This window comes from Hipposideros armiger, unplaced genomic scaffold, assembly GCF_001890085.2.
Source record: "Hipposideros armiger isolate ML-2016 unplaced genomic scaffold, ASM189008v1 scaffold_168, whole genome shotgun sequence".
Taxonomy (NCBI): Eukaryota; Metazoa; Chordata; class Mammalia; order Chiroptera; family Hipposideridae; genus Hipposideros; species Hipposideros armiger.
This window is the reverse complement of record NW_017731518.1, coordinates 1131112-1156400: the sequence shown is the minus strand read 5'-3', so window position 1 is coordinate 1156400 and position 25289 is coordinate 1131112. Positions and strand designations below refer to the sequence as shown.

The following is a 25289-nucleotide window of genomic DNA, read 5'->3' as shown; positions in this document are numbered from 1 at the left end:
AGGAAGTCTGGCTGCCCTGCTGCATGTGACAGTGTCTCAAAATTCTTTCTATGAATTATACAAGATGAAAATGAAGGTTCTACTGGAAAAGGAGAACTGCTACACCAGTGAGTCATGGGCTACAGTCCCAAATGTTTGAGAACGACCACTCTAAAGCACGTCTACCTTCCTACTCATCCATGTGAGCTCCTGGAAAGTTCCATGCCTAGTGATACCTAAATGTGTGAGCTTCATCAGACAATTCCTTTTCAAAAGCAGAGAAGAGTTACAAACGGTCCCATGGGTTCTTTACATATTATTATAATTCTAGTGCATTGTGTACATATATCAGACAATGGGGTTATTTTTTACCAGTGTTTTAAATCACTGGTTCTCTTAGCAAGCATTGACTGAACACCCACCCTGGCAAGCTTATCCCAAACTCTATAGATTCACAGATAAATCAATCAAGACCATTGATGTGGAAAAGCTAGCCATCAGAGACACATTTTTAATGAGCTCACTCGTGCGTCTGATAGAAATGTCTCCCTGTAACCAAAGAGATGTGCAAAGTGGCCGGGGATGTTTTCTTCAGGGCCTCTGCTGATGTGACTTGGGAGCTACTCGGGATGAGACAAGTCTCCTCCGCACCTAAGGTGCCCAGCAGGAATTTCAAATAAAGGGTAATGGTGGGGAGATGAGGAGAGGAAACCCAGAAAACCAGAGAGGGTGAAGTCATGGTTGGTTGGTGGCTAGGCGGCTGGGTGGGTTTTACTTAGCTCCATTCCCCATGAATTAATACTCCTGAAAAGTAGTTGGATTCTGTCTGACCAGCAAAGTCAGTTACTGTCTGTCTGAGTTTGCTAGGGCTATTGTAACAAAGGAACTCAGACTGGGTGGCTCAGACAACAGAAATTTCTGTCTCACGTCCTGGAGGCCGGAAGTCCAAGATCAAGGGCTGGGGAGGGTTGGCTCCTTCTGAGGGCTGGGGAGGAGCTGCTCCAGGCTGACCATGAGGACGGTCACATGGTGTTCTCGCCGTACTGTTGTCTGTGTCCAGATTTCCTTCTCTTATAAAGACATCAGTCATATTGGATTAGGGCCCACCCTAATGACCTCATTTGAACTTGACCACCTCTATAAAGGCCCTATCTCCAAATATGGTCACATTCTGAGGTACTGGGGGGTTAGGACTCCAACATATAAATTTTGGGGAGGGAGAGAAGACAGTTCAACCCACAACACTGTCTATGGGGTTTTTCAAATAGCAGGGTCACTGTAGTGACCTCAACCAGCTCTTTTTCAATGAAATAGAACAGAACGGAATGGACTCAATGATCAGCTGCCACATAGTAGAGGAAAGTGCTATTTCACTGTGATTGTGTCTGTGTGTCATGTCTAATGGGTCACAATTTAAAGATATTTCTAACTGTGGGTCATGGTCCAAGAGTGTGAAGGTCACTGCTGCTCAGAAAGCGGAAAACCCGGAAACAATGTCAATCCCTCGGTGCACTCTGCAGAGAGTCACCGTCCCACTGTGGTTCGCATTTACAGAACATCACAATTGAAGGAGCGTCCGTCGTTGACGGTGACAATGCAGCCACAAATGGAGTGATCCACATCATCAACAAGGTACGCAACTTCACCCTCCCACGCATGTAGCTTCTCTCTCTTCACTTATCCTCCTGTGCAGCATCTTTTGAGGGGGAAATACTTAACCTTAGTATAAAAGTGACCCGTATGGTGCTTCATTACTTTTATTTTAAAACCATTTAGAGGCTCTACTCATTCAAACAGACTCAGTTACTATTTACTCAGCCCGTTTTCTGCAGTGGGCCCTGTATATTGTGTTTCTTATTTATGGGAATGTCTTCCAGGCACACAAGAACCTTAGTATTGGGAATCCCTTCCATCCAGGTGGGATGGCATTAAGAACTGAAGGAGAGGCAAATGCTTATGTATCACTTTTCCACTCCCATCTCTGCATTATTAAAGTGATGAAATGGAGAAAACCATAGGAAAAAATGGAAAAGGGTAAAAAAAGTATTGTGAAATGTTCATTTCCTTCTAAGAGGCAGTTCAACGGTATTCAAAGGTATGCAATAGAAAATAAAACTAAAATGGGAAATGGGGTTTTAAGCTCTCCTATAATTTTCAGTTACTACATTAGGACCTTCACTTAAAATTAAAGTTAGAATTTAGGGTATATTGGGAACTTTTGAGAGGTGAAAGATTAGAAAAGACAAAGAACTAATTACTTCTTAACTAAAATTGTTCTCTTTTGGCACTTATATACTCACTTTTTGATTCTAAGTTACAGAAAAGGTCAACTATTTCCATTCTGAAAAGACAGGCTATTTGTAAGTCTCCTAGGTGCATTATTTTTCAAAGGCCTTGCAATTCTCTTTACCAAGAGACATTAAGAAACGATGCTTTTTGAACAAGTGACTCATCACTTGCAAGGAGCTATGCTGGGTTTATGGCTTCGTTCAATGCAAAGTAGCATTATCTTTCAAGGGTATTTTTCTTTCCTAATCCTGGCTTTCCAAAGCACTAAAAACCTTTTTTTAAAACATAAAATTACCTCTCCTTCTCATTTACATTTTTGATGGACACAACCTCCTTAGTAGAATAACACCTCAACCCACCTCCTATGCTGAACATATTATCATGGGGCCTAATTCAAGTCCCACCTCCTCCGGGAAGCCTTCCCTGATCCCTGCAGCCCATGTCACCAAGATTGACATAGTGTCAAGAGGGTAAGTTCTAGAGTCATATAGTTTCTGACTTCAGGCACTTGGCTAGCTGTGTGACTGTGGGCAAATCACATAACCTCTCAGAGCCTCAATTTTCTTCCCCTGTGAGGATTAAACAACATCTTCTGTCAACGTGTACTGCCTGGTGGACCCTTATGAATGTTTGTTTTATTCTCTTTTCTTGCCTCTGAAATCCCATGGGATTTCTTGGTATAGAACCCATTTATTGGGTTGTCGGAAAAGTCATGATGCATTTTTGCAAGAAAAAACATAGAAAAACTTCGTCATGACTTTTCTAACAACCCAATAGCATAACTGTGCCCTCTTGTCTTGGTAGTTGTTCCTTATGGACTAGGTCCTGAACCCCTGTTCAGGAGGGGTGCAGCTGCATCTTTGTCCCTCATCGGCACCAGCACCTAGCCTTGTGTACAGTCATAATCGTAATGATTGACATTCCACCAGGCATTGCACTACACAGCATACATCACATTATCTCATTTGATTTTAACAACCCGGAGGAAGGAGGTGCTATTGTCCTCACCTCCCAAATGAGACAGCTGGGGGTCCCCATGGATAAGTAACTAGATTGAGGAAGAAGTTACATGAACACAAAAGATTTATGGATGCATGTCCACTGATTCACGTCCTTTGCTTAGCCTCTGGGTTGCATTGGCTCCCTAAGGAGCTCCTTCTCTACCTGTTCATTGGACAGTGTGGTCACCTTTGCCAGGGCCATCTTGTACAGTTGTGCAGGCTGTGCACTGCATAAAGGTCCCTAGCTTAGAGATGGAGTGGGGCTGAAATCCAGCCCACTTCACTTCCCAACCTATACACCCCTGTTGGTATTGCAAACTATCAGAGGAAATGGTAATTTTAAATTTGCAGAGGCCCTCTAGGGACTAGCAGTGACCCTCATAATTGTATCGTGTCATGTGACATGAGCCCATGCACTGGAGAACAGCAAGTCCTACCAACACATGCTAACAGAATTTGGGGGCTTCCTTTCCCAGGTTCTGGTTCCCCAAAGAAGTCTGACTGGCTCCTTGCCAAACCTGCTCGCCCGGCTGGACCAGATGCCTGACTATTCCATCTTCAGGGGCTACATCATTGCAAGTACCACGTTCTCTGCATGACCCACTTGCTCAGGCTACCCGGGAACAGAGGTCCCTCACACACTTTGTCTCTTTCCATCACAGCAATATAATCTGGCAAATGCCATTGAGGCTGCCGACGCTTACACAGTGTTTGCTCCAAACAATGATGCCATTGAGAATTACATCCGGGAAAAGAAGGTCGCATCTCTAGTAGGTATTGGGAATACCAGGGGAATGGTTTTCTTGATATTCAACCACTCAACATTCATTGTTCAACCCATCAATCATGTGCCATTTCACTCTTCCATCAAAACTTCATTTCCACATCCTGATACTCAATATAAACTCATGTGGAGACTCTCTCATACACAAACCTCCCCCATGTCATAGCTGCCCATATACTGTATATAGTTTGGACTTCCGGAAGCACACACTTGGGCCCATGTACACAAGGATGCAGTGTCCCAGGAACCTGGATGTGTGTCCACAGGACACACATGTTCTCTTGTCCTGAGCCAACGCTGGGGGTGCAGGCCTGTCTCTGTGCAGCAACAACCCTCCTCACCCCACTGTGGATCACCCTGCCAGGCATGAGATTGCTCAGGCCTGAGTGAGACCCCACTCCCACGGGCCACCCTCTCTGCAGGGAACATAGATCAAACTCTTTGAAACATCCCATCAAACCTCCTCTCATGACCCCTGAGGTGAAAGGCAGGTTTGGGTGTAGGGACTCTCTTCACAGCAGTTCTTTCCAAATAAATTGTCTTTAAAATCCTCCCCCAAACATTCACGTCCTCATTCTCGGTCTTAGGGTCACGTAATGAGTTCCTGATCATCCTACGTGGAAACTTTGCAAGTTCTCTAAGGTGATCTGTCTCAGATGTAGTATTTAATATCTATTGTGTCCTGATACCTCGGTCAAAACTTCCTGTTCAAGGGCCAGCCGAGTGGCTCAGTTGGTTAAGAGTTGGCTTAAGAGTGCGAGCTCTGAGCAACAGGGCCACCGGTTCAATTCCCACATGGGCTAGTGACTCTGCGCCCGAGCTGAGCTGTCACTGAGCTGCCAACAGGTGGCAGGATGGCTCAGTTGTTGTAACAACAAGATTGCCTGTTCAATGGTGGGCTATGTCCACCCACAACTAAGACTGAACTCGGCACCTTGAGCTGAGCTGCAGCCCAGATGGCTCAGTGGATAGAGTGTGTTGTGCTCTTAACAACAAGGCTGCTGGGTTTGACTCCCGCATGGGATGGTGGCTACGCCCACCCACAACTAAGATTGAACACAGCACCTTGAGCTTAGAGGCCACAAACTGCCAACGGGAAGCCAGATGGCGACTGGCACCCTCCACGATGAAGACTGAAGAACAACAACTTGGCTGGTCCCCTTCCCCAATTCCCCAACACTGTTCCCCTACCCCAGCTCCCCAATAAAATCTTTAAAAAAAAAAAAACCTTCCTGTTCAACAAGCTGCTGCTCCTGTAATCCCAACAGTGCCCGGCACACCGGAGCAGCCTGATAAGTGACTGGGAACTGGCTGGCCTCTGGGTTGACTTTCGCTTCTGTGCGTTGTCCAGGAGGAGGACATAGTGAGGTATCACGTGGTCTTGGAGGAGAAACTGCTGAAGAACGACCTGCACAATGGCATGCACCGGGAGACCATGCTGGGCTTCTCCTACCTCCTCGGCTTCTTCCTCCGCAATGACCAGGTGCAATCCTTTTAAAACCCAGGAATGAATATCTTAGCTCTTGTCATCTGTCATCACTTCCATATTGGAATAATCTCACCAGTGCTTCCTAAGCCTTATCAACCGAAGACGGTTGTCAGTGTTTCACCATAAAGTAATGGCTAAGCCAGTCTGTCAAGTTCCCACTCACCCTCCCTGTCACCAGCCTTCAGATAACCAGTGTGGCCCTACTAATCATGGTATTTGAATCCCAGCAGTCACAGGTGCCTTCCATACTGATCCCTAGCAAACCCACAGACAGGCCCCAAGCAGCCTTCAGTATGAAATGGAATCTGGTAGCCAATTAACCATCAAGTAGAGACATGCTGAAAGGACAGTGAGTTTCATTCTCCATGTCTTGGTTTTGGAAAGCATTCACACCTCCAGGACCGCGAGTCTGCAGCACATCTGGGCATGTCCAGGCAGCCATCTTATCAACGGGCACTAACATAATGATCATGATTCAGAATTTTTCAATCATAAACCAATTAATTAGAGAGCTGAAGAGAAACCTTAGAAATTATCTAGAACAAAGGAGGACATTGAGATTCAGAGAAGAAAATCAACTGGGCCAAGGTCACACCGCTAGATGGTGCCCAAGGTCACACAGCTAGATGGTGACCAACGTCACACCGCTAGATGGTGCCCAACGTCACACCGCTAGATGGTGCCCAACGTCACACAGCTAGATGGTGCCCAACGTCACACCGCTAGATGGTGCCAGATGCAGGGCTATTACTCAGACTCCCCTCTTTCCACCACAATGTGCTGCCTTCTGGGTAAACATTGGGCTATCTCCTAGGCTATTATATTGATATCCTCCAATCCCCATCTTCCCTAGTTCTCTTAAATTCACTACAATAAGAATTTACGGTTAACCCTCTTGTTCACAGCTCTATGTAAACGAAGCTCCGATAAACTACACCAATGTAGCCACTGACAAAGGCGTGATCCATGGCTTGGGGAAAGTTCTGGAAATTCTAAAGAACAGATGTGATAATAACGACACTACTATTCTACGAGTAAGTTCTATCAAAGGCCAGTGATGCAACTAAAGAGTGTTGGCTTACATTTTGTAATTTTTTAGGCATGAGACTCATCTATTAGGATATCTCAATTCGGTTCAAAACACACTGAGTGAGCCTCTCTGATGTGCAAAGGAGCGTTCCCGGCTGTGGCTCCACATAGATAAATAAGACATGGCCTCTGCCTTCAAAGGGCCCACACTCTCGTACAATAAGGTGTACCCTGAATGCCTGGAAGAGGCTGCCTAGTGGGTTATGGGGAGCTAGATCTGAAGCCATGGTCTTCCTCAAAAGGGAAAAAAATGCCATGCCGAACATAGACACAGGGAGGGGGCAACAGTGCACCTATGGCAGGTAATGGCCAAGCCTGGTCTACTAGGAGAGACAATTTGAAAATGGGTAATTTCACTAATGGAGACTTTTCACTACAGTCCATTGGATGGTGCAGGATCTTCCAGTAATAGTAATAAGTGCTGACATTTACTAAGCACTGATGTGCAGGCACTGCTGCAAACATTTTTCATGTGTTAACCTATGTAACCCTCACAGCACCCTACAAAGTAGGTGCTATTACTATCCCCATTTTACCAATGGGGAAAACCAGCCACAGAGAGGCTAAGGGATGCACCCAGGTTCACAGAGCTAACAAGGGGCAGAGAAGGAGTTCAAATCCAGGCAGTGTGTCTCCAGAGCCAGAACTCTGAATAGCCACAGTAGTCACGCTGGTAGGTGCTAAGTTAAGAACGAGACAGGCTGGTGGCCTCTGCCTATTATAGGAGCTGATCACACTTAAAAGTGTCCATCATTCTCAACCTGTGCTCTAATATATGTTACCTCCACTCTCACCCCTCATGTGCTTCTGAGGCTGGGAACTGAATCTGGCCCCATTCACTACATAATGGGTTTTCAATAAATGAGGGATGCTGTTAAAGGAATTGGGATTCAAATGAGATAAGACCTCCACACATTAAGGGACTATTCGCATCAGAAGAACATGGTGGAGGGGAGCGACGCTCAAGCATCCAAGACCTGAAGTAGTTCAAGTGCTTGTCTCGAAGAATATTGAAGAGGTTGACCAGATGAGCCTCCCTCATATCTTTTAGATTTTCAATTCTATCAAGTTTTAGGATTTTCAATCCTAAACTGTCAGTTCCAAGATCTGGAAAATATTTGCAGCCTCATTTTACACTAAAACAATAACCATGAAATGTTCTCTTTGCCTCTGTTTTTCCCAGGGAAAGTGTGGGAAGTGTCCCCAGCAACCGATCTGCCCATTTGGAAGTAAACCACTAGTACGTATTTTTTCTGCTTCGATAAAAGGAGCTCCAAATTAGAAAATGAATCTCAAGCGTACCTCATTTTTCACTACCCTGATTCCTTCACTTGGTTCTAATTTCATTTTACCTTCTTATGTTGTATGCATCTTTCTAAAGTCTTGAATCCATCTGTTTTGGACCAAAGCAAAATACTAACTAATAAACAAATGAAAAGTGGGGGGCAGGGGAGGGTGCGTTCTTTTCAAGCAACGCACAATGCAAGAAGAGATTGTTCACTTTCTACATATCCCAATAGCCACTTGAGGATAGGAGTAAGACATCTTATCAGAGAAGGCAGCTTCCCAATGCAAAACCATATCCAACCTGAATGAGTTCCACCTGCCTGATTTCCTTTTACAGTTAAAGTGACAGCTAACTTTCTCTAAGAAACAGATGGCAGACTCGGAGGGGGGAGAGGGACATGTCTTTGCATTAGTTACCAATCTGTTTCCTGTAGATATTTATTCTGAAAGCTACTTCTTCTAATGCTTCAGTCATTCCAAGGAATAAACACCCAAATGCCTTCCATAGCATGATGATAATTTGTAATGGTAACAACGCTGATTCTCTCATTTGAGTTTTAATTTAATCTTGTATTTTATAGGTTTTTGTAAGCAGGCTTAATCTTCTCTCAGACCAAGGCAGAATAGAAATCAATACATAGATAGAAATCAAGTTTCAGATCAACCAACGTGTTGTGCCGGAGGACATTTTTGTCTGGTTTATTCTACGATTCTTTCTAATTGAGTTAGTCATCTAGAGAAAAATTATTTTTACAGAGTATTACCTTATGGTACAACTATTTGGATTTTTCCACCTGGTGTTCTGGCAGCCAACTCTGTTTGCGTATTTTCTTTCTTATGAAGCAGCTCCAAGAAACCATCACCCTCCCTTTCCAGAACATTTCAGTCAGAGAGACAGCCATGTGTCACCCACCTACTTGCTTTTAGAGATTGGAAAACTTTTTCTTCACAGAGGCGCTGATGTAATCATTACTATTTCATAGGGTGAAGAGATGAGGAAATGTATTTATACCGTTTATTTCATGGGCAAGCGATCCGTGTTCATTGGGTGCCAACCAAAATGTGTGAAAACTGTCATTGTGAGTATAATGATTTAATCACCCTTCTATTATGGCAGTGGCACCGGGAAATTTAATCATATGTTGTATTTTTCAAAGTGCCTTTGCATGTGTGCTTTCTACCATCTCCTCTTCCTACTCATTACCTTCATTATCATTGTCATTCAAAGTGGTAGTGATAGCGATAAAACTAAAGACAGCCCAGTGAGTCGGCAAATAGGAAAACTCTGCAATAGCCAATCACATGATGAAGAAAAGGAGGGACTGAGAAACCGAGGCCCTGCCTGTTCTCACACCAGGGTAAAATGTCCTGTGAGTATGCTCGTAAGCAAAGGAGACAGAAGACACCAGCTCCCTAAGGAACAAAAATGTGCCCCTGGGCATTCAGAAAACAGGACCGCAGAGCTGAGTACCCCTGGGCTGCTGCTTTGGAATCTGCAGGAGAATTCTTCATAACTTCCTGTCTTGCTTCGTCCCCAGCAGAGTAGACATAACCTCTGCCTATCCAACAGAGGCGAGGTGGTTTAGCTCATAAGCTGCAGAGCTTGAGACCACAGGAGATTTTCCAGATTGTGTGTTTTAATGCTCTCAAGATTTTGTGTTTTGACGCTCTCAAGAATAAAGGCAGCCCAAGATAAGCAGACATCCTGCAGGGTTTCTCTAACCTACAAGAGATTCATTTTTTAAGTGCTAAAGATCTCACCTGCATGGTTCAGGTGAAATAACACACAATGTGAAGGGGCCAGGCTTGGGGGTGGTGAGGGCCACTCGGTGTCCCACCCCTCCGGTGGCACTTGCATTATGCTTAGCTTTTGCTGCCCCTCCCACTTTCTCACCTTTCTTCATCCTCTTCTCTTCCTTGCCTGTTTCCTTTCCCTCTCCTCCCTCCTCGGTGGAGGCCTCCATCCTATTCCTCACACCCTGGAAATTGCTTAGCCTCCCCCATGCTCAGGGGTTCTCAGAACCCTTACAAGGTGGGGTCAGAGCTCAGGGGACACAGCCAGTCCCACCAGCGGGATTTCTAAGCTGCGGCTGGACGAAACCAGCAGACGGATGTGTAGCCTCAGCCTTGTCCTTCCGTTTCAGACAAGAGAATGCTGTGCGGGCTTCTTTGGCCCCCAGTGCCAGCCCTGCCCCGGGAATGCCGAGAACACCTGCTTTGGAAACGGAATCTGCTTGGATGGAATGAACGGCACGGGCATATGTGAGTGTGGAAAGGGCTTCAACGGGACGGCCTGTGAGACCTGCTCGGAGGGCAAGTACGGCATCCACTGCGACCAAGGTGTGCCCCGCACGCTCCCCCCAGTTCCCACACCAGAAGGGTAATTTGGCCTATCTCTGCAGACTGGCTGAAATCCTACCTCTATTACCATGTGAATTATAAGATCATTGGTAATTTGCACAGGGTAGTGTTTCCAGAGTTTTTCAGTCACTAACCTGGACCTACCAGCCCACCCCCAGTCTGCTCATTGACAATCCCCAACCCAATCACATTTCTGTTGCTCACTGGTCCTCATAGTCACACAATCAGTTTTGGACTTTGGTTGACAGTTTGAAAAGCAGACGTGTGCACATTGTCTCATTTAATCCACACAGGGACATTATGTCCTTGGGTGTTGTCACGCCCAGTTTACAGATGAGGATATTAAGGCAAAGAGGTTGAATGACATCCCCCAAGGTCACACCCGATGGGAGCCAGGACTGAGATGTAAATGCACACCTTGCTAGACTCTGAAGCCTTGCTCGTGAATCGTGTTGTCCTTTGTACAAAGATCACTCTATTGATTCCCCTCAGCAAGCCACGTGCTTTAAGTAGTTTTCACAAAAATCATGATCTGTTTGAGCCAAGTCATCTGCACCGTCTCAGACTGGCTTTCTTGTCAGGGACACACACCTGGCTGACTTGGGAGGAGGTGTTTCCTAATCCATGATGAGAAAACAAAGCATGTCTTTTACCTTGTACTAAAAGCCATAAACTTGACCTTGCTGTCTCTGTTTGGGTCACATAAAATATAATTGGCATTATAGTGCCAATCTTTTTCCATGTCATGTGGAAGAATTATCTGCTTGCAATTGTGCAGGAGCTCCTAACCTGGGACCCACAGGTGACCCTCACGGGCTGAATGGTTTTACCTGGGGAAGGCATCCCTAGCTTTCATCCTCAAAGAGGCTCATGAGGCTGCTGTGTAACCAAGGAATCGGCATTTCTATGTTGTTGATAAGGGTAGTGCCATGCCAGGTTTATAGAAACACAGTATCAAACGGGCTTCTTTCTTAAGTCCGCTCTTAGGAACCACACTAACCTTGGGTCTTCAGATAACCTCAGCTGAGGACATTTTCACTGCTTGGGTCACCGCTCCACACTGCTACACTGTCCCCAAACTATGGTCCTTTGTCGAAGCATGACCTGATTCGCTGTTAGCCTGCTAGATTCCACCTCCTAGGCCCCTGTGCTTCCTGTGACTCCAGCCCTCCATTAAAGACAAGGATTCTCAGGAACGAGGGTAGAGAATTAAGGGCACTGAAGCGAAGCTTTGTAGTAAATGATTAGTAATGAGTAATTGGCCACAGGTCAGCAGTCTGACAATGTGTGGGCGTTTTTCCACTTAGCATGTTCTTGTGTTCATGGGAGATGCAACCAAGGACTCTCGGGGGACGGCTCCTGTGAATGTGACGCTGGCTGGCGGGGAGTGAAATGCGACAGTGGTAAGAGCGACCCCCTTGGTACCAATGATCTGTTCTTAGCCTCCCTTTTCAGCGGCTACATTTTTTTTTCTTTCTGAAATAGAAATGACCTATTTATTTCTTCCTTGAACCATAAAAGTAATTCCTACTTGCAGCAAAAAGTCTGCAAAGTAAAGAAAAGCAGGACAAAAAGATAATAAAAATTACTCATACTCCCAAGGCAGGAAAAAGCTGTCATTAATATTTTGTATTAGCCTTCCAACATTTTTATAGGTATGCAAATATATGCATATAGGACTATATTCTGCATACTGTTTTGTAGTCTACTTTCTCACATCCCAATGTATAATGGCTATCTTCCCACGTGCATAAATATAGGTAAGTACCATTATTTTTTAATTTCTACGTAATATCCCATTTATATGACTGTACCACGCTTTTTAAACCAACTTTCTGCTATCATAAACAGTGCCGCAATGAGCATTTCACAGGTACGTCGTTACGCGTCTGTCTCATCCTTCCTCTCGCTCCTTTTCTCACCAGTAGCCTTGTGATTCGTCTCGTTGCTTCCTGTCGTATTTCCCTCCATTCCATACCCCACATGTCTGCCGGAGAAAACTTTCCAAAGCATAGATGCCGTGGTCTGTTCAGGCTGCTATAACCAAGTACCATCAACTGGTTGGCTCATAAACAGCAGAAGTTAATATCTCCCAGTTCTGGAGGCTGGAAGTCCATGTTCATGGTCGGTGAAGGCCCCCTTCTGGGGTGCAGACTACCACCTTCCTGTGTTATGGCAGGAGAGGCAAGGGAGCTATCTGGGGTCTCTCATAAGGGACGAATCCCCTTCATGAAGGCTCCACCCTCCTGAGCTAATCAGCTGCCAAAGACCCCACTTTCAATACCATCCCATTGGGGACAGGTTTCAACATATAGGCTGGAGAGGCGGGCGGAACAAAAACATTCAGTCTGTAGCAATAGGCAAGATCACGTTTCTCACCTCCTCCCCAGGACTTGACAACCTGCTGTGATTCTTCACTGTCTCCAGGGGAAACACCTTAGCAGGGAGGAGTACAAAGCTTGTTTCTTTTTTGAAGGGGTGGGAGGGAATGTCTTTTTTTAATTATTTTTTTCAGCTACAGTTGACATTCAATATTATTTTATATTAGTTTCAGGTGTACAGCGTAATGGTTAGACATATATATAATTTAAACAGTGATTGCCCCATTAGTCTAGTACCCACCTGGCAATATGCATAGTTGTTGCAACATTACTGACTGTATTCTCTAGGCTGTACTTTACATCCCCGTAACTATTTTGTAACCACCAATTTGTATTTCTTAATCCCTTCACCTTGCAGTACAAAGCTATTCACTAATTGGCACTTGCCCAGTTTTCCAGCCTTATCTCCAGTGCACACTCTGCACAAGCTGCTTCCAGCCTAATAATGGAAATAAATGTTGAATAGCGTTCACAAAATGATGGTATGGGAGTGCAGAGCAAAGAGCCTCTAGATTAGAAGAAGAAAGGCAACTCCTTTGTCTGTGTGCAAACCCCTCTCTCCTAAGCCGATTGCAGACAAGACTAATCAATCGCTGCAATCCTTCCCACCGAGGCCAGGTAGGGGTGCCACATCTTTCTCAAAAGAGCACTCCATGTAGTCACCACCAATTAACTGACATTGGCTCAGATGTTTAGAGTAGGTTTCAGAGACGAGAACCTAAGAGATGGTTGGGATTTCAGTACATAGTGAATGGAGAGAAACCGACTTCCAGGTTAGAGCACGCATAAAGGCACGAAGTTGCATTGCATCCACTCCATTCCGTTCACGCCTGTTAATGTTACTGCTGACACAAAACAGACCGCTTTGGCAGCCTGTTTTCAGGGCCTTCTGTGGGACTTGCCAGGCCTAATGAGCTTTCTCTCCCAAAAGCTCTTAGCATGAGCATCCTGCCCGAATGGTATTCGTTCTTCATCTCTACCCATTTCTTTCTGGATCCTTCCCTGCCAGAAGCATCCAAAAAACTGGGCATCCAAGAGCAAGAAAGTATACTGTTCCAGGAAATTTAGGAATGAATTCAACAAATAGTATCTCCTGTATGCCAGGCCCTGGGCTATTTCTGCACATGCAAAACAAAAGAAAACAAACAAACAAACAAAACTTTTAATATTAGTTATAATTAGGTAGTTTTTTGTTTATATCACTTCATAATAAAATGATGAAAAGCTAGAAAGTATAAGGAACGTGGGAAATATAAATAAGATGGAAAGTAAAGCACCAGGGAGGGACTCGCAGCAACACGCAGCCCTAAGGAAGGATACTGTGCTCTACTCACCCCTTCATCCTCACCACCCAGCACAGGGCCAGCACCCAGGAGACAGTCTGCCAGTGTAGTTGACCTTCAGATTCCTGGCAGCCAATGTAAAAAAAATATTTGCATGGTCACATAGTTTTACATAGTAAACATGATACATATTATTTAGTACAGAGAAAGTAAATCTTTTCCTAGCGCCAAATACTAAAAGAAAGTTCTTGAGTGAGGTTTCATAAAAGAGGGCTGACAAAGCCATTGGTTCTTTTTTTTTTTTCCAGAGATCACAAAGGATGACTGCAATGGAACGTGCCACACAAGCGCCAAGTAGGTGCCCTCTGAGCCTCCTGTGGGGACAATGCGAAGGGGGTTCTTCCCTAATAGTGTGCACCCCAGGTCCTATCCTCAGGGGAGTAGTTTTCTGAGCCCTTTTCTGAGGAGTGAGGATACATTTAATATGAAACTAGAAATATCTCTGAAGAAGCCACCATCAACTTGCCAGACCCAACCTTTTGAACAAGCTGCCACCGGAGTCACCTGGCATGTTAGCAAAATGCCAGCTGTTACCTCCAGTTCAAGTCACAGGGACTCTTTCATAGAAGCAGAAGGAGCCCGTGGGCCTCTTGCTTTCCTTAAACCTTACTGCCGATTCACAGCGAAACCTTACTTCTTCACACTTCAGTTTCATGCTCCTAACTCCCAGAGGGGCTTCACGGGTTAATTAATCAAGAGCCTCCTAGCTGGAGTTAGACGTGAATTCAAATCAGCCTCTGTCATTGTCATTGACTGCATGACCTTGAATCAGTTATTTAACGCCTGTAAGCCTCCGCATCTTCGTCTGTAAATAAGAATAATAATAACATTTGATAATAATATCTACTTGTCAGGGCTATTGGATATTGTATAAGTTACGTGAAGTAATGTGTGAAGCACGCCCCCCTCACACACAGGTAACTCTGATGATTGGCCGCTGCCCACATATACGTACCCACTCTGGTGTGCCTGACAAATGGCTGCAGTTTTAGCCGCCTGTGGCAGGGCCGTGCTAGGAATGGTGTCGCCTCCTGAGCCCTAGGCAGGACCCCTGAGTACCTCCTGGGGCAGGAGCTGCGATGCTAGGGATGAGGGGGGTGGGTGTTCTGCTTTTTTCTACAAACAGCATTTGCCCGTTCTCCTTGCAGCTGTCTTCTCAACCCGGATGGCACAGCCTCATGCAAATGTGCGGCAGGATTCCAAGGGAACGGGACGGTCTGCACAGGCAAGTGAAGGAGAAATTTACCTCCGGGGAATGAGGCAAGCAGGGCTGTGGAGAGGCCTGTGTTCCTGCAGACGGAATGGGCACCTGCTACCAGCTATCGATGGTGAACTGGGTGTAACAAGGCTGCTGATTGTGCCCAGGGGGCAGGAAACCACTGTTTAGGGACGGGCACGTGGTTTGGAATGGGGGGGGCGGGAGGGAGGGAGAGCAATTGCACCTCTTCTCTTCTCCAAGCAGCCATTCACAGTCTTGACCACAGCTGGAGTGCTTTAAAAAATACTGATTTGATTGACCTCGGGGGTGGCCTGGGCATGGGGACCGTAGAGTGGGACACAAAAGGGCTTGAGTCCTGCCTGGTTCTCCCTCTTACTACTCACATGGCCTTGGGTGGGTCTCTTAACTGCTCTCTGCCCCCTTAGCTCATTTATAAAGTAAGCATATAAAACTATCTCCCTTGCCAGTGGCTTGGGGATGAAATGACCTGCCTGTGTACAATGGCAGAATGATACAGCTGTTAAAAACAGTTCCAGCATTCAACTCCCCGGGTTGAATCTAAGTTCTTGTCATTTGTGTTACCTTGTGGGGGTTACTTGACTGCTCTACATCATTTTTTCATCTGTAAATTGTAAATAGCAAGAGAACCTCTCTCACTGAATGGTTGAATGATAACCTGAATTAATATGAAGTGCTTAGAACAGCCCTGGCACAACTTTCAAGAAACGTAAGCCATACTCTTATGGTGCCCAACACCTGTGGTACTAGAAAAATGGAAACTTAGGGTCGTTTTTCTCTGGAGCACCTGTCCAGGCAGGCTCCAGTCCAGATTGTGGCTGAGCTGGCCAATGATCACACCAATCTGCTTCCTAGAATATCTTATCCCAGGGATTCTCCCAGCATGCATGTACCCTGACCCTGGTCCCAGGTGTTTCCTGCAGTGGGATGTGCACAGTATCCTAGTGAAAACAGCTGGAAAGAATAAATAACGAATATTTTTCTTGCCCTTGATTTTGGGGAGGAAAGGCAAAAAAACAAAAGACACAAGTTAATATGAGAACAACCAACATTTTTGAAACACTTTCACATGCAATATTAGATGTGAGTCCCCTGCATAGGTGGACACCAAAGTTCATGTTAATTAAGTGGCTTGTCCAAAGTCACATGGTAAGTGAAGGCCAAGCCAAAGCACACACCTTGAGACTCTAAGTGAATCTAGGTCTGTGGCCCGGTTTGAATTAATTTGTGTATGTGTTGTGAGGTTGAGGTCCAAACTCGTTGTTTTGCATGTGGATATCCAGTTGTCTCAGCATCATTTGTTGAAAAGATTATTCTTTCCCTCATTGAAACATCTTGGCACCTTTGTGGAAAATCAATTGACTATGGGTTTATTTCTGGACTCTCAAGTCAATTAGATAGATAGATAGATAGATAGATAGATAGATAGATAGATAGACACACACGGTGCCAAAAAAATGTATACACATTTTAAGAAAGAAAAAAACTATTAAAATTGTAATATTCAATATATACAGATAACAAAAGATGAATACAAGTCACGTTTGCACGTTTGACTTCTGCAATTACAAGAGGTGCTCAAAGTGGTTACCATCAGCATAATTTTAATACAGCCTTTTCCTTTCTTAAAATGTGTATGCATTTTTTTGGCACCTTCTGTGTGTGTGTGTGTGTGTGTGTGTGTGTGTGTATACAGTGCTAGTACCATACTGTCTTTATTACTGAAGCTTTGTAGTAAGTTTTAAAATTAGAGAGTGTGAGTCCTTCAAATTTGTTTCCTTTTTCAATGTTGTTTTGACTTTTCTGGGCCCTTTGAATTTACATATGAATTTTAAGATCATCTTATCAATTTCTGCAAAGAAGTCAGCTGGGATTTTGATAAGGATTTTGTGAATCTGTAGATCAAATTTGCCACCTAACAATACTAATTCTTCCAATCAATGAACATGGAACGTCTTTCCATTATTTAGGTCGGTTTATTTTTTTTCTAATTTCAGCAATGTTTGTAGTTTTCAGAGTGTAAGTTTTATACTTTGTTAAATGTATTCCAAAGTATTTTATTCTTTTTGATGCTATTGTAAATGGAATTGCTTTCTTAATTTAATTTTCAGTTTGCTCATTGCTACTATATAGAAATACAACTGATTTTTGCCTACTGATTTTGCATCCTGCAATCTTGTTGAACTTGCTTATTAGTTCTAATAGTTTTTAGTGGATTCCTTAGGATTTTCCATATATAATATCATGTCACCTGCCTATAGATGGTCCCACTTCTTCTTTTCGAATCTGGATGTGTTTTATTTCCTTTTTTTGCCTAATTGCTGTGGATAGAACTGGCATTACAGTATTTAATAGAAGTGGCAAGAGTAGACATCCTTGTCTTATTCCTGATCATGGGGGAAAGCACTCAGTTTTTCACCATTAAGTATGATTTTAACTGTGGGTTTTTCACAGACATTCTTTATCAGGTTAAGGAAGTCCCCTTCTATTATTAGTCTGTTAAGTGTTTTTATCATTAAAGGTACTGAATTTTTTTCCTTTTGCTCCTTCAATTGAGATGATTATGTACTTGTCTTTAAGTCTACTGATATGCTGTATTACATTGATTTTTGGATGTTAAACCACCTTGCATTCCTGTATAAATCCCAATTAGTTATGGTGTATAATCCTTTTTATATAATATATTGCTCCATTTGATTTGCAAGTATTTTCTTGAGGATTTTTGTGTCTATATTCATAAGGGATATTGGTCATAAGGGATAGTTTTCTTGTGATGGATTTGTCTGATTTTGATATCAGTGCAATACTAGCTTCATAAAATTAATTGGGAAATCTTTTCTTTTCTAGTTTTTGGAAGAGTTTGTGAAAATTTGGTATATATTCTCTTTTAAATGTTTGGTAGAATTCACCAGTGAAGATACTTGGTGCTTTGATTTCTTTTGAATTATCTATATTTAATCCAATGCCCGCCATTTTGAAATGTTCTATTTCTCAATGATTCAAATAAAAATACATCAATGTTTTTTCCCCTCTCCCCCTTCTCTGTTTTGTGTCATCTCTTTCTTCTATAGCAATCAATGCCTGTGAAATCAGCAACGGAGGTTGCTCTGTCAAGGCAGACTGTAAAAGAACCACCCCAGGAAGCCGAATGTGTGTGTGCAAGGCAGGCTATACTGGCGATGGTATCGTATGCATAGGTAGGTGCCCTCCCCCGTCCATCTGGTGGCAACGGTTTAAGAGTCAGAGCCCTGTTATATGATCCTAATACGTGAGTGTTGTTGGGATCACCTTTTGGTTTGTCTAGGCAGGAAGGTATGAGGGTATGGAAATATGACCACAGGGGTATGAAGGTGTGTGGTGTCCAAAAATCACTTTGGAAGCAGAAAGGGGGGAAACTTTTTTCAATTAAACATTACGATGGTGACTGAATTTTAAAACATTAGTTCTTTTTTTTATACAAGTATCACATTCTCAATATAGAAAAATTAGAGGATAGATATAGTCTGGGGGGGAAAAATTCTAGAGGTAACCACTCTGACTACTGTTGTATTACCCCCATTTTGCTGTGTATACATGTATTTTTTAAAACAAAAAAAAGTATCATATAATGTTTGCTGCTTAATAATATGATAGAACAATTCTCCCTGAAAACAAGTATACCCCCAAATCATTACCTTAATGGCTACATGCTGTTCTTCTGTAAAGGTATGCCATTGTAAGTTGTATAAATTTTAGCTTTTCAGTTGTAAAAATAAATTCACACAGAGGAGTTGTAAGAATAGTACAAAAAAGGACCCACTTGCTCTTTAGGTTCACTTATTACTAATGTTTTGCCCCATTTGCTTAATTTTTTGCTCTCTTTGTGTGTGTGTCTGTATTTTTTCTAAACTATTTGAGATAGATAGATAGATAGATAGATAGATCTTTATCCTTAAATACTTGTGCATATTTGAGAAAACAGATAGATTCTTACATAACTACAGCACAGTTATCAACTTCAGTAAATTTATTATTGATGTAATACTGTAATCTGTTTACCATTTGTATTCTCCTTTTATCAATTGACCTAATAATGCCCTTTTTTGACATTTTTTCCTCCAGTGCAGAACCCAGTCTAGTTTTGCATTTAATTATCACGTCTCTTTAGTCTCCTTTCACCTGGAAATGTTCCTCAGCCTTGCTTTATCTTTCATGATGCTCACATTTTGGAATAATATCATTCACCACCCCTACTTTTTCTTTGCTAGCATGTCCTTCATTTGGGGTTTGTCTGATGTTTTTTCATGATTATATTCAGATTTTGCATTCCAGGCCCAAAATCAGACTAGTGACATTGTGTCCTTCTCAGGATATCACACTGGAATCCTGTGATTTCCAAGTGCCTCTCATCTGCGATGTTAATTTTGACCACTTGGTCAAGGTGCTGATTTCTCCACTGGCACAGTTACTTTTCTCCCCTTTACTACTAATAAGCAATCAGTGGGGACACACTTTAACGCCAACCAAATACCCTGCTCTTCATCAACATGTCCTCCTAAATTTAGCATCTATTGATGATTCTTCCCTGAACCAATTATAGTGTGATGGTGGCAATGATTTTTTTTATTTCCTAAATCTTGTCATTCACAGCATGTTGGATTGGATTCCAAGATTCCATTATTTCAAGTCCTTGGCAGCAAACGCTCATATTCATTCAATAAGAGAACAGATTCAAACCCACAAACTATGCCTCTGCTGGTGCAGCCCCATCCCAGAGAGTTAATTTTGAAAAACCTTAGCTGGTAGCCTCCTCATTGGGTGACATCTAGCTCAGAGTTGTCAGAAAACTGAATCACACTTTGATACCTGCTCCCCCTCAGTCAGTTCACCATCTTGGCTGCTCCCTCAAGATGCCTTTACTTGAAACTGAGGCTTGATTCTCATGCCAGAGGTTGCCTTTCTGTTTTAAAGAGATCAACCCATGTTTGGAGAACCATGGTGGCTGTGACAGGAATGCAGAGTGCACGCAGACAGGACCCAACCAGGTGAGCTCCGCCTCTGGGGCGAGGGCTAAGATTTCTTAGGAGCAAACTGCTGGGTCTTTAGACGCAGGCCTGAGAAACAGGGGCTGAGAACAGAGCTCTGGGGAGTAACAGCGGGAAAATAAATACTTTAAGAGAAATTCTGAAAGAATTCCCAAAGAGGCCCTTCTTTGAGAATAAGGAGAAATGGGAGGAAGAGACAAAAGGTACTTAGGAAAAGGGGCTTTCCTAGAGTGGGGAGAAGGCAGCATCTGCAGACACCACATGGTTCCAGAAGCACCTAGAAGGTCTCCAACAATGTTCCCCTTTCTGTCAGCTTTCTGATTCTCACAATCCCACAATTTCTCTTTGGCTTGAGGCTCTGAAACGCATGTGCCACAGCAGAGGACAATCGTTTTAGGCCCACTGTCAGTCATATGTCCCCTAACACAATGAACCTTGCAGCACCTCCCTAGTGAGCAGGTTTGGGGAGGTGGGAAAACAGGAGGGCTCCAGTGCGAAGGATGGGGGAGGTCATGGGGTGGAAAGACACAGGTGGGAAAGCTGCTGGCTGGGGACCCAAGCTCCGCCTCCTCAGTCTCTGTCACATTCTGAACAGCACAATGGTCATGCAGGAGACTACATACATCAGAAACTGGATGACGAAGTTAATTTCCCCAGGGAATGTGCTATTGACCTTGTTGAGCCATTCAGAGACCTCAGTGTCAGGTTTCCCAATGTGCCCAATGTGTAAATCAAGAAAATGCCTAAGGCACCCCAAAATAAGAAAAAAAAGATTTATTTTGAAAGATTGTGTACATGGATATGTATTTACATATATAATCATAGGGAAAACCAAAACGGTCAGTGTTGGTCTACCTTATGTGTATTTTGGGGATCAGTAGAGTTCTTATTGCTACATGTGGGGTGGTGAAAACCTATAAGCTTTTTGGTGCTCAGGGCCTCTCAACATCCTCCTCCAGATCTAGGAAGGATGCAGGGTTGATCTCTGAGACAAGACCTTAGCCCAGGAGGGGCGGCTGATGGGCGTCTTGCTAAAGGTTGAGTACAGATCAGGACTCAATGAAGGCTGACAAGGAAGAGTAGTGAAACCCTACAATTTGGCCCTGGCTGACCTGGCCAATGAGTTCAAGTTCTAACAGGGAGTCAGACCAGAGCCACCTCTCCTGTGTGGGAAGCTTTCGTCTGGATTAGAAAAGCCATCTCTTGGGGGGACACACTAAGATCAGGTGTCCCTTCCTCAGGACATACAGCTTGGTGAACAGAGCACAGCTGGGCTTCAGCGCCACTCACCCCTGCGCCCAGGTGCTCCTGAGCAGAGCACATGGGACACAGGGATGAATCAGTCCCCAACTCCCCATAGTCAGTGTCCCCTCCTTCGCCTTGAAGTGCCCAGCTGACTTCCTTGGCCAAACAGTGGGTTTGACTGATGATTGTCATGTATGACTCCAAAGCCATCCTGTAGCGTCTCCTCGCACTGGTGCTTTGGGGCTAAGCCTGGCTGGAGATGGGCAAGAACTGAGTACAAACAGGGGTGGGCGAGAGCTTAGCTTCCTTGCAACTGAACCTTTACCAACCAAAGAGAGAAGAAAGCTGAGTGCCCAGAGGGCAAGGGACCACAGAAGGTAACAAAGTCTTAAGCAATAAAGTATCTTGGCAACAAAGATAGGCTAGGTAGGGGAGCCCAGTGCTAGAGGGAAGTGTGCTAAAACATGCTAAAATATGATGGTTATCATTATAGACTAGATATGACCAATATAGACTCTCCTAGCATTACCATTGACCTCACAGAATGCCAGCGTGAGAAACAGCAGAATCCGCCTGTGACGTGTCCCATTTCCCTCTCCTCCTGGACAGGCTGTCTGTAACTGTTTGCCGAAGTATACTGGCGATGGGAAGGTCTGCACGCTCATCAACACCTGCTTAACCGTGAGTGTAATGAAGGACCACAGCCTCAGCGGTCAGGCCCGGGGTGCCTCCGGCCCCTCTTCTATAGGGTGGAGATCATGGGCTTGAGGCTCACCTCTCCCTCATGTTCCAGTTGTAATGTTGGGGAGACTCCAGTCTTCTGTGGCCTTCACCTCTGTCTGTGTCTTCTTTTCTACTTTTCTTTTTGTTGGGTGTGTGTGTGTGTGTGTGTGTGTGTGTGTGTGTGTGTGTGTGTGTGTCTTCTTTTTTAATAAGGATGCTGGTGGACTTCAGGCCCACCCAATTAATCACAGATGATCTCTTGAGATCCTTAATTGCATCTGCAAAGACTCTTTTTCCAAACAAGGTCACATTCACAGGCACCAGGGCTTAGGACATAGACATACTTTTTGGCGAGGCCACAATTCAACTCACTGCAAACTGGAAGCAGTGAGGGCCTCACCCAAGATCACAGAACGAGCACGTGGCACAGCCAGAACTTGAACCCACTTCTCTCTGACTTGAAGGCCGCACTCTTGGCCACTTATTGTTCCTCCCACGAGGCAGTGACCCCAGAGAAGGCCCTGTCCAAACACATTACTTTCTTTATCCATATCACTGCCCACCTGAGGGTCTCCAGCTGTAGGCATGAGAATAGCACAGACACCACAAAATCAAAGCTTTTCCTCTCCAAGAGAGGTACTTTCTGTCCCCTTGTACTGGTCTGGCAAGCTCCTTGGGAGAGCAGTATCCCCACATGAAACCATTGCATCAGGACAATAGGGAAGAAGCTGCAGAAAGTGGGGGGCTGGGATGTGGAGCTCTTACAACTAGTGCTATGGCCAGCTTTATTTTAACAGCAGCTCTCCCAGTGGCTATTTCCGCTTTTTCCAAAAATGGCCCCCTCGCCTTGGCAATTAATGCAATGAACCCACCTGTACCTGACATCTCTTCTTTGATCTGTACCCGTGACTGCCACCACCCACTGGATCCTTTTCATGAAGAAAGGAAGTTTGTTTTCTTGCAAGATGAGTAATATTAAGGCGTATTTTCATGCTGATGAGTATGATACAATAGAGAGAAGGAAGCTGATATTGAAGGAGAGAAAATGGATTGTTTCAGGAAGAAAGTACATGAGTGGGCAAGGGGAATGGCACCCAGAGCCCCCAGGTGGAGAGGTAAGCCTCACATAAGAGCAGGGACAGTGTCAGGTAGGCAGGCAGGCAGGCAGGCAGGCAGGCAGGCAGGCAGGTAGGCAGGGAGTTAGTCAGCCAACTCAGTTAGTGAGCCACTCAGGGGCACCTATTTCATGTGGCCTTTTACTATGAATTAACTTGAACTTGTCTATGTCTGGCGATTCTAACTAAATGACTGGTTCTGTGAAGACAGAGACCATGTGCACTTCTATATGCCCAGTGGGCAACCTTGCACAGCAGGACACACATCTAGGTCGATGAACATTCACTAGATACCGGGTACCATTTAAGGCACTGGGGAGTCATCAGTGACCAAGCAGCAAAGTCTCTTTCCTTAAGGAGTTTGCATTTAGGGGGAAGAGATGGACACTCAGCGTGTAAATGATCAGTCAGTTGGTTGGTTGGTAGTTAGCTTGTTTGTTACATAAGGAGAGCGGAGTGGGTGAGTTCAGGCCCAGGCAGGTGCTGATTCCGGACAGGAAGCTGAGAGGGTACTTATCTATGTCGATGTTCTCCATGAGGCATGAGCTGAGCTCGTCCGCTGAGAATGAGGGGCCAGTAACTGCGAGTTAAGGAGAGAAGCGAAGGTATGAAATGTCTTCTCCAGAGAGAGGGGGTGGGCACAGGGAAAACAGTGTTGGCAGGAAACAGATGCCTCTTTAGCAAAAGGTGAAGAGAGCTTTCAGGGAACAGGTGGAGACTGTCGGGAGGTTGCTAATGGTGGTGAGTTTCAGAAGGCACAGGGAGGGGTTTGTGAAGGCAGGATATGGGGTCAGATCACAGGGTTACAGAGCACTGTAGAGGGGCACGTCCATGTGGCAGGAGGTGACCTTGCGCACCTAGACCTCTGCCTTTGACTGAGATAAACAGGAGAGTGGGATAAGGGGGTATCCATCTTGGTGGTCTTAGAACATGCAGGGTATTGGGGCAAGTAAAATCCAAGGTTTTGGAGGAAGGCCCCAGGGCCCCTAGGAGGTGGTTAGCAGTCTTGCAGGAGTCAGCTCGCTTGAACAACTCACTGAGCTGTGTCAGCCTGAGGCGGGAATTTGGGGCAATAGGTCCTCCTGGGCCGAAATATCTTGCTCCACAAATATTTTTGAAATGGGGATTGGAGGGAAGGATGACTTTGCAGCCGGCCTTTAAGACTCTCAATGTCCTTCTCTGCTCAACCTCCTCAGATTTCTTTTCTTGAGCTTTCCGGTCCTCTCCTCTTGGAAACCTTGCTTAGGCTTGCAGAGCCCTTCTTGGTGTTCCCATGAATATCGGTTTTGAACTGCACTTTGTTTTGTTGATATGTTCGGTCTTTGCTCCATCTTTCATAGTTGATAAGCTCTTTGCCGATGAGAACAATGTCTTGTATTTATTTTATACCGACTGCCTTTTAGCCAATGACTGATACCTTTGCTATGATGGGATCAGAGTTTAGCCTAAAGCAAGGAAATGTCAAACAAGGTTGGGGCCTTTCTCATTAACCTCCAGGTGCCGAGGAATTTCCCATTTGGCTACTCTAGGCTCATCCATATAGAGCAGGAGGTCTGCTCAGATGGACCTGCCATCTTGGAATATAAGGCTGGGTGAATAAAGTGACCCTGACAACTGCAGGGAATTAGAAAGCAAGTTCAGGAGAAGGGCAAATAATGCAAACCAATCAGTTAGAGAGTGAGACCAAAAATAGATTCCCATACAGAATTGCTTTGTGAATACTGGCAGAGGTGGCAAACTAACTGGTCTGACTTCCATCCCCCGCCCCTTGGAAATTTCACCAGAGAAATGGCGGCTGTAGTGAATTTGCTGTGTGCAATCACACTGGGAGAGAGGAAAGGACCTGTACTTGCAAGCCAAACTACATCGGGGATGGGTTTACCTGCCGTGGCAACATCCATCAGGTAACACAAAGCATGTTTCCGTGAAGTAAACTCTGCTT

The 25289-nt window shown here is 44.6% G+C and overlaps 2 protein-coding genes across 2 annotated transcripts in view; one reads left to right on the top strand and one right to left on the bottom strand.

Annotated features, from left to right (window-relative positions):
• Nucleotides 1-25289, bottom strand: part of NT5DC3 (5'-nucleotidase domain containing 3) — a 204881-nt gene that overhangs the window by 77943 nt on the left and 101649 nt on the right. The gene's annotated exons all lie outside the window — the stretch shown is intronic.
• Nucleotides 1-25289, top strand: part of STAB2 (stabilin 2) — a 145820-nt gene that overhangs the window by 77890 nt on the left and 42641 nt on the right. The window contains exons 31-45 of the mRNA XM_019651878.1: nucleotides 1534-1611; nucleotides 3746-3844; nucleotides 3932-4039; nucleotides 5405-5536; nucleotides 6448-6576; nucleotides 7815-7871; nucleotides 8902-8997; nucleotides 10063-10258; nucleotides 11587-11682; nucleotides 14252-14297; nucleotides 15152-15228; nucleotides 18312-18437; nucleotides 20191-20264; nucleotides 22119-22190; nucleotides 25132-25251. Of these exons, the coding sequence (XP_019507423.1) occupies nucleotides 1534-1611; nucleotides 3746-3844; nucleotides 3932-4039; nucleotides 5405-5536; nucleotides 6448-6576; nucleotides 7815-7871; nucleotides 8902-8997; nucleotides 10063-10258; nucleotides 11587-11682; nucleotides 14252-14297; nucleotides 15152-15228; nucleotides 18312-18437; nucleotides 20191-20264; nucleotides 22119-22190; nucleotides 25132-25251 (1506 nt within the window). The remainder of the gene's footprint in view (nucleotides 1-1533; nucleotides 1612-3745; nucleotides 3845-3931; nucleotides 4040-5404; nucleotides 5537-6447; nucleotides 6577-7814; nucleotides 7872-8901; nucleotides 8998-10062; nucleotides 10259-11586; nucleotides 11683-14251; nucleotides 14298-15151; nucleotides 15229-18311; nucleotides 18438-20190; nucleotides 20265-22118; nucleotides 22191-25131; nucleotides 25252-25289) is intronic.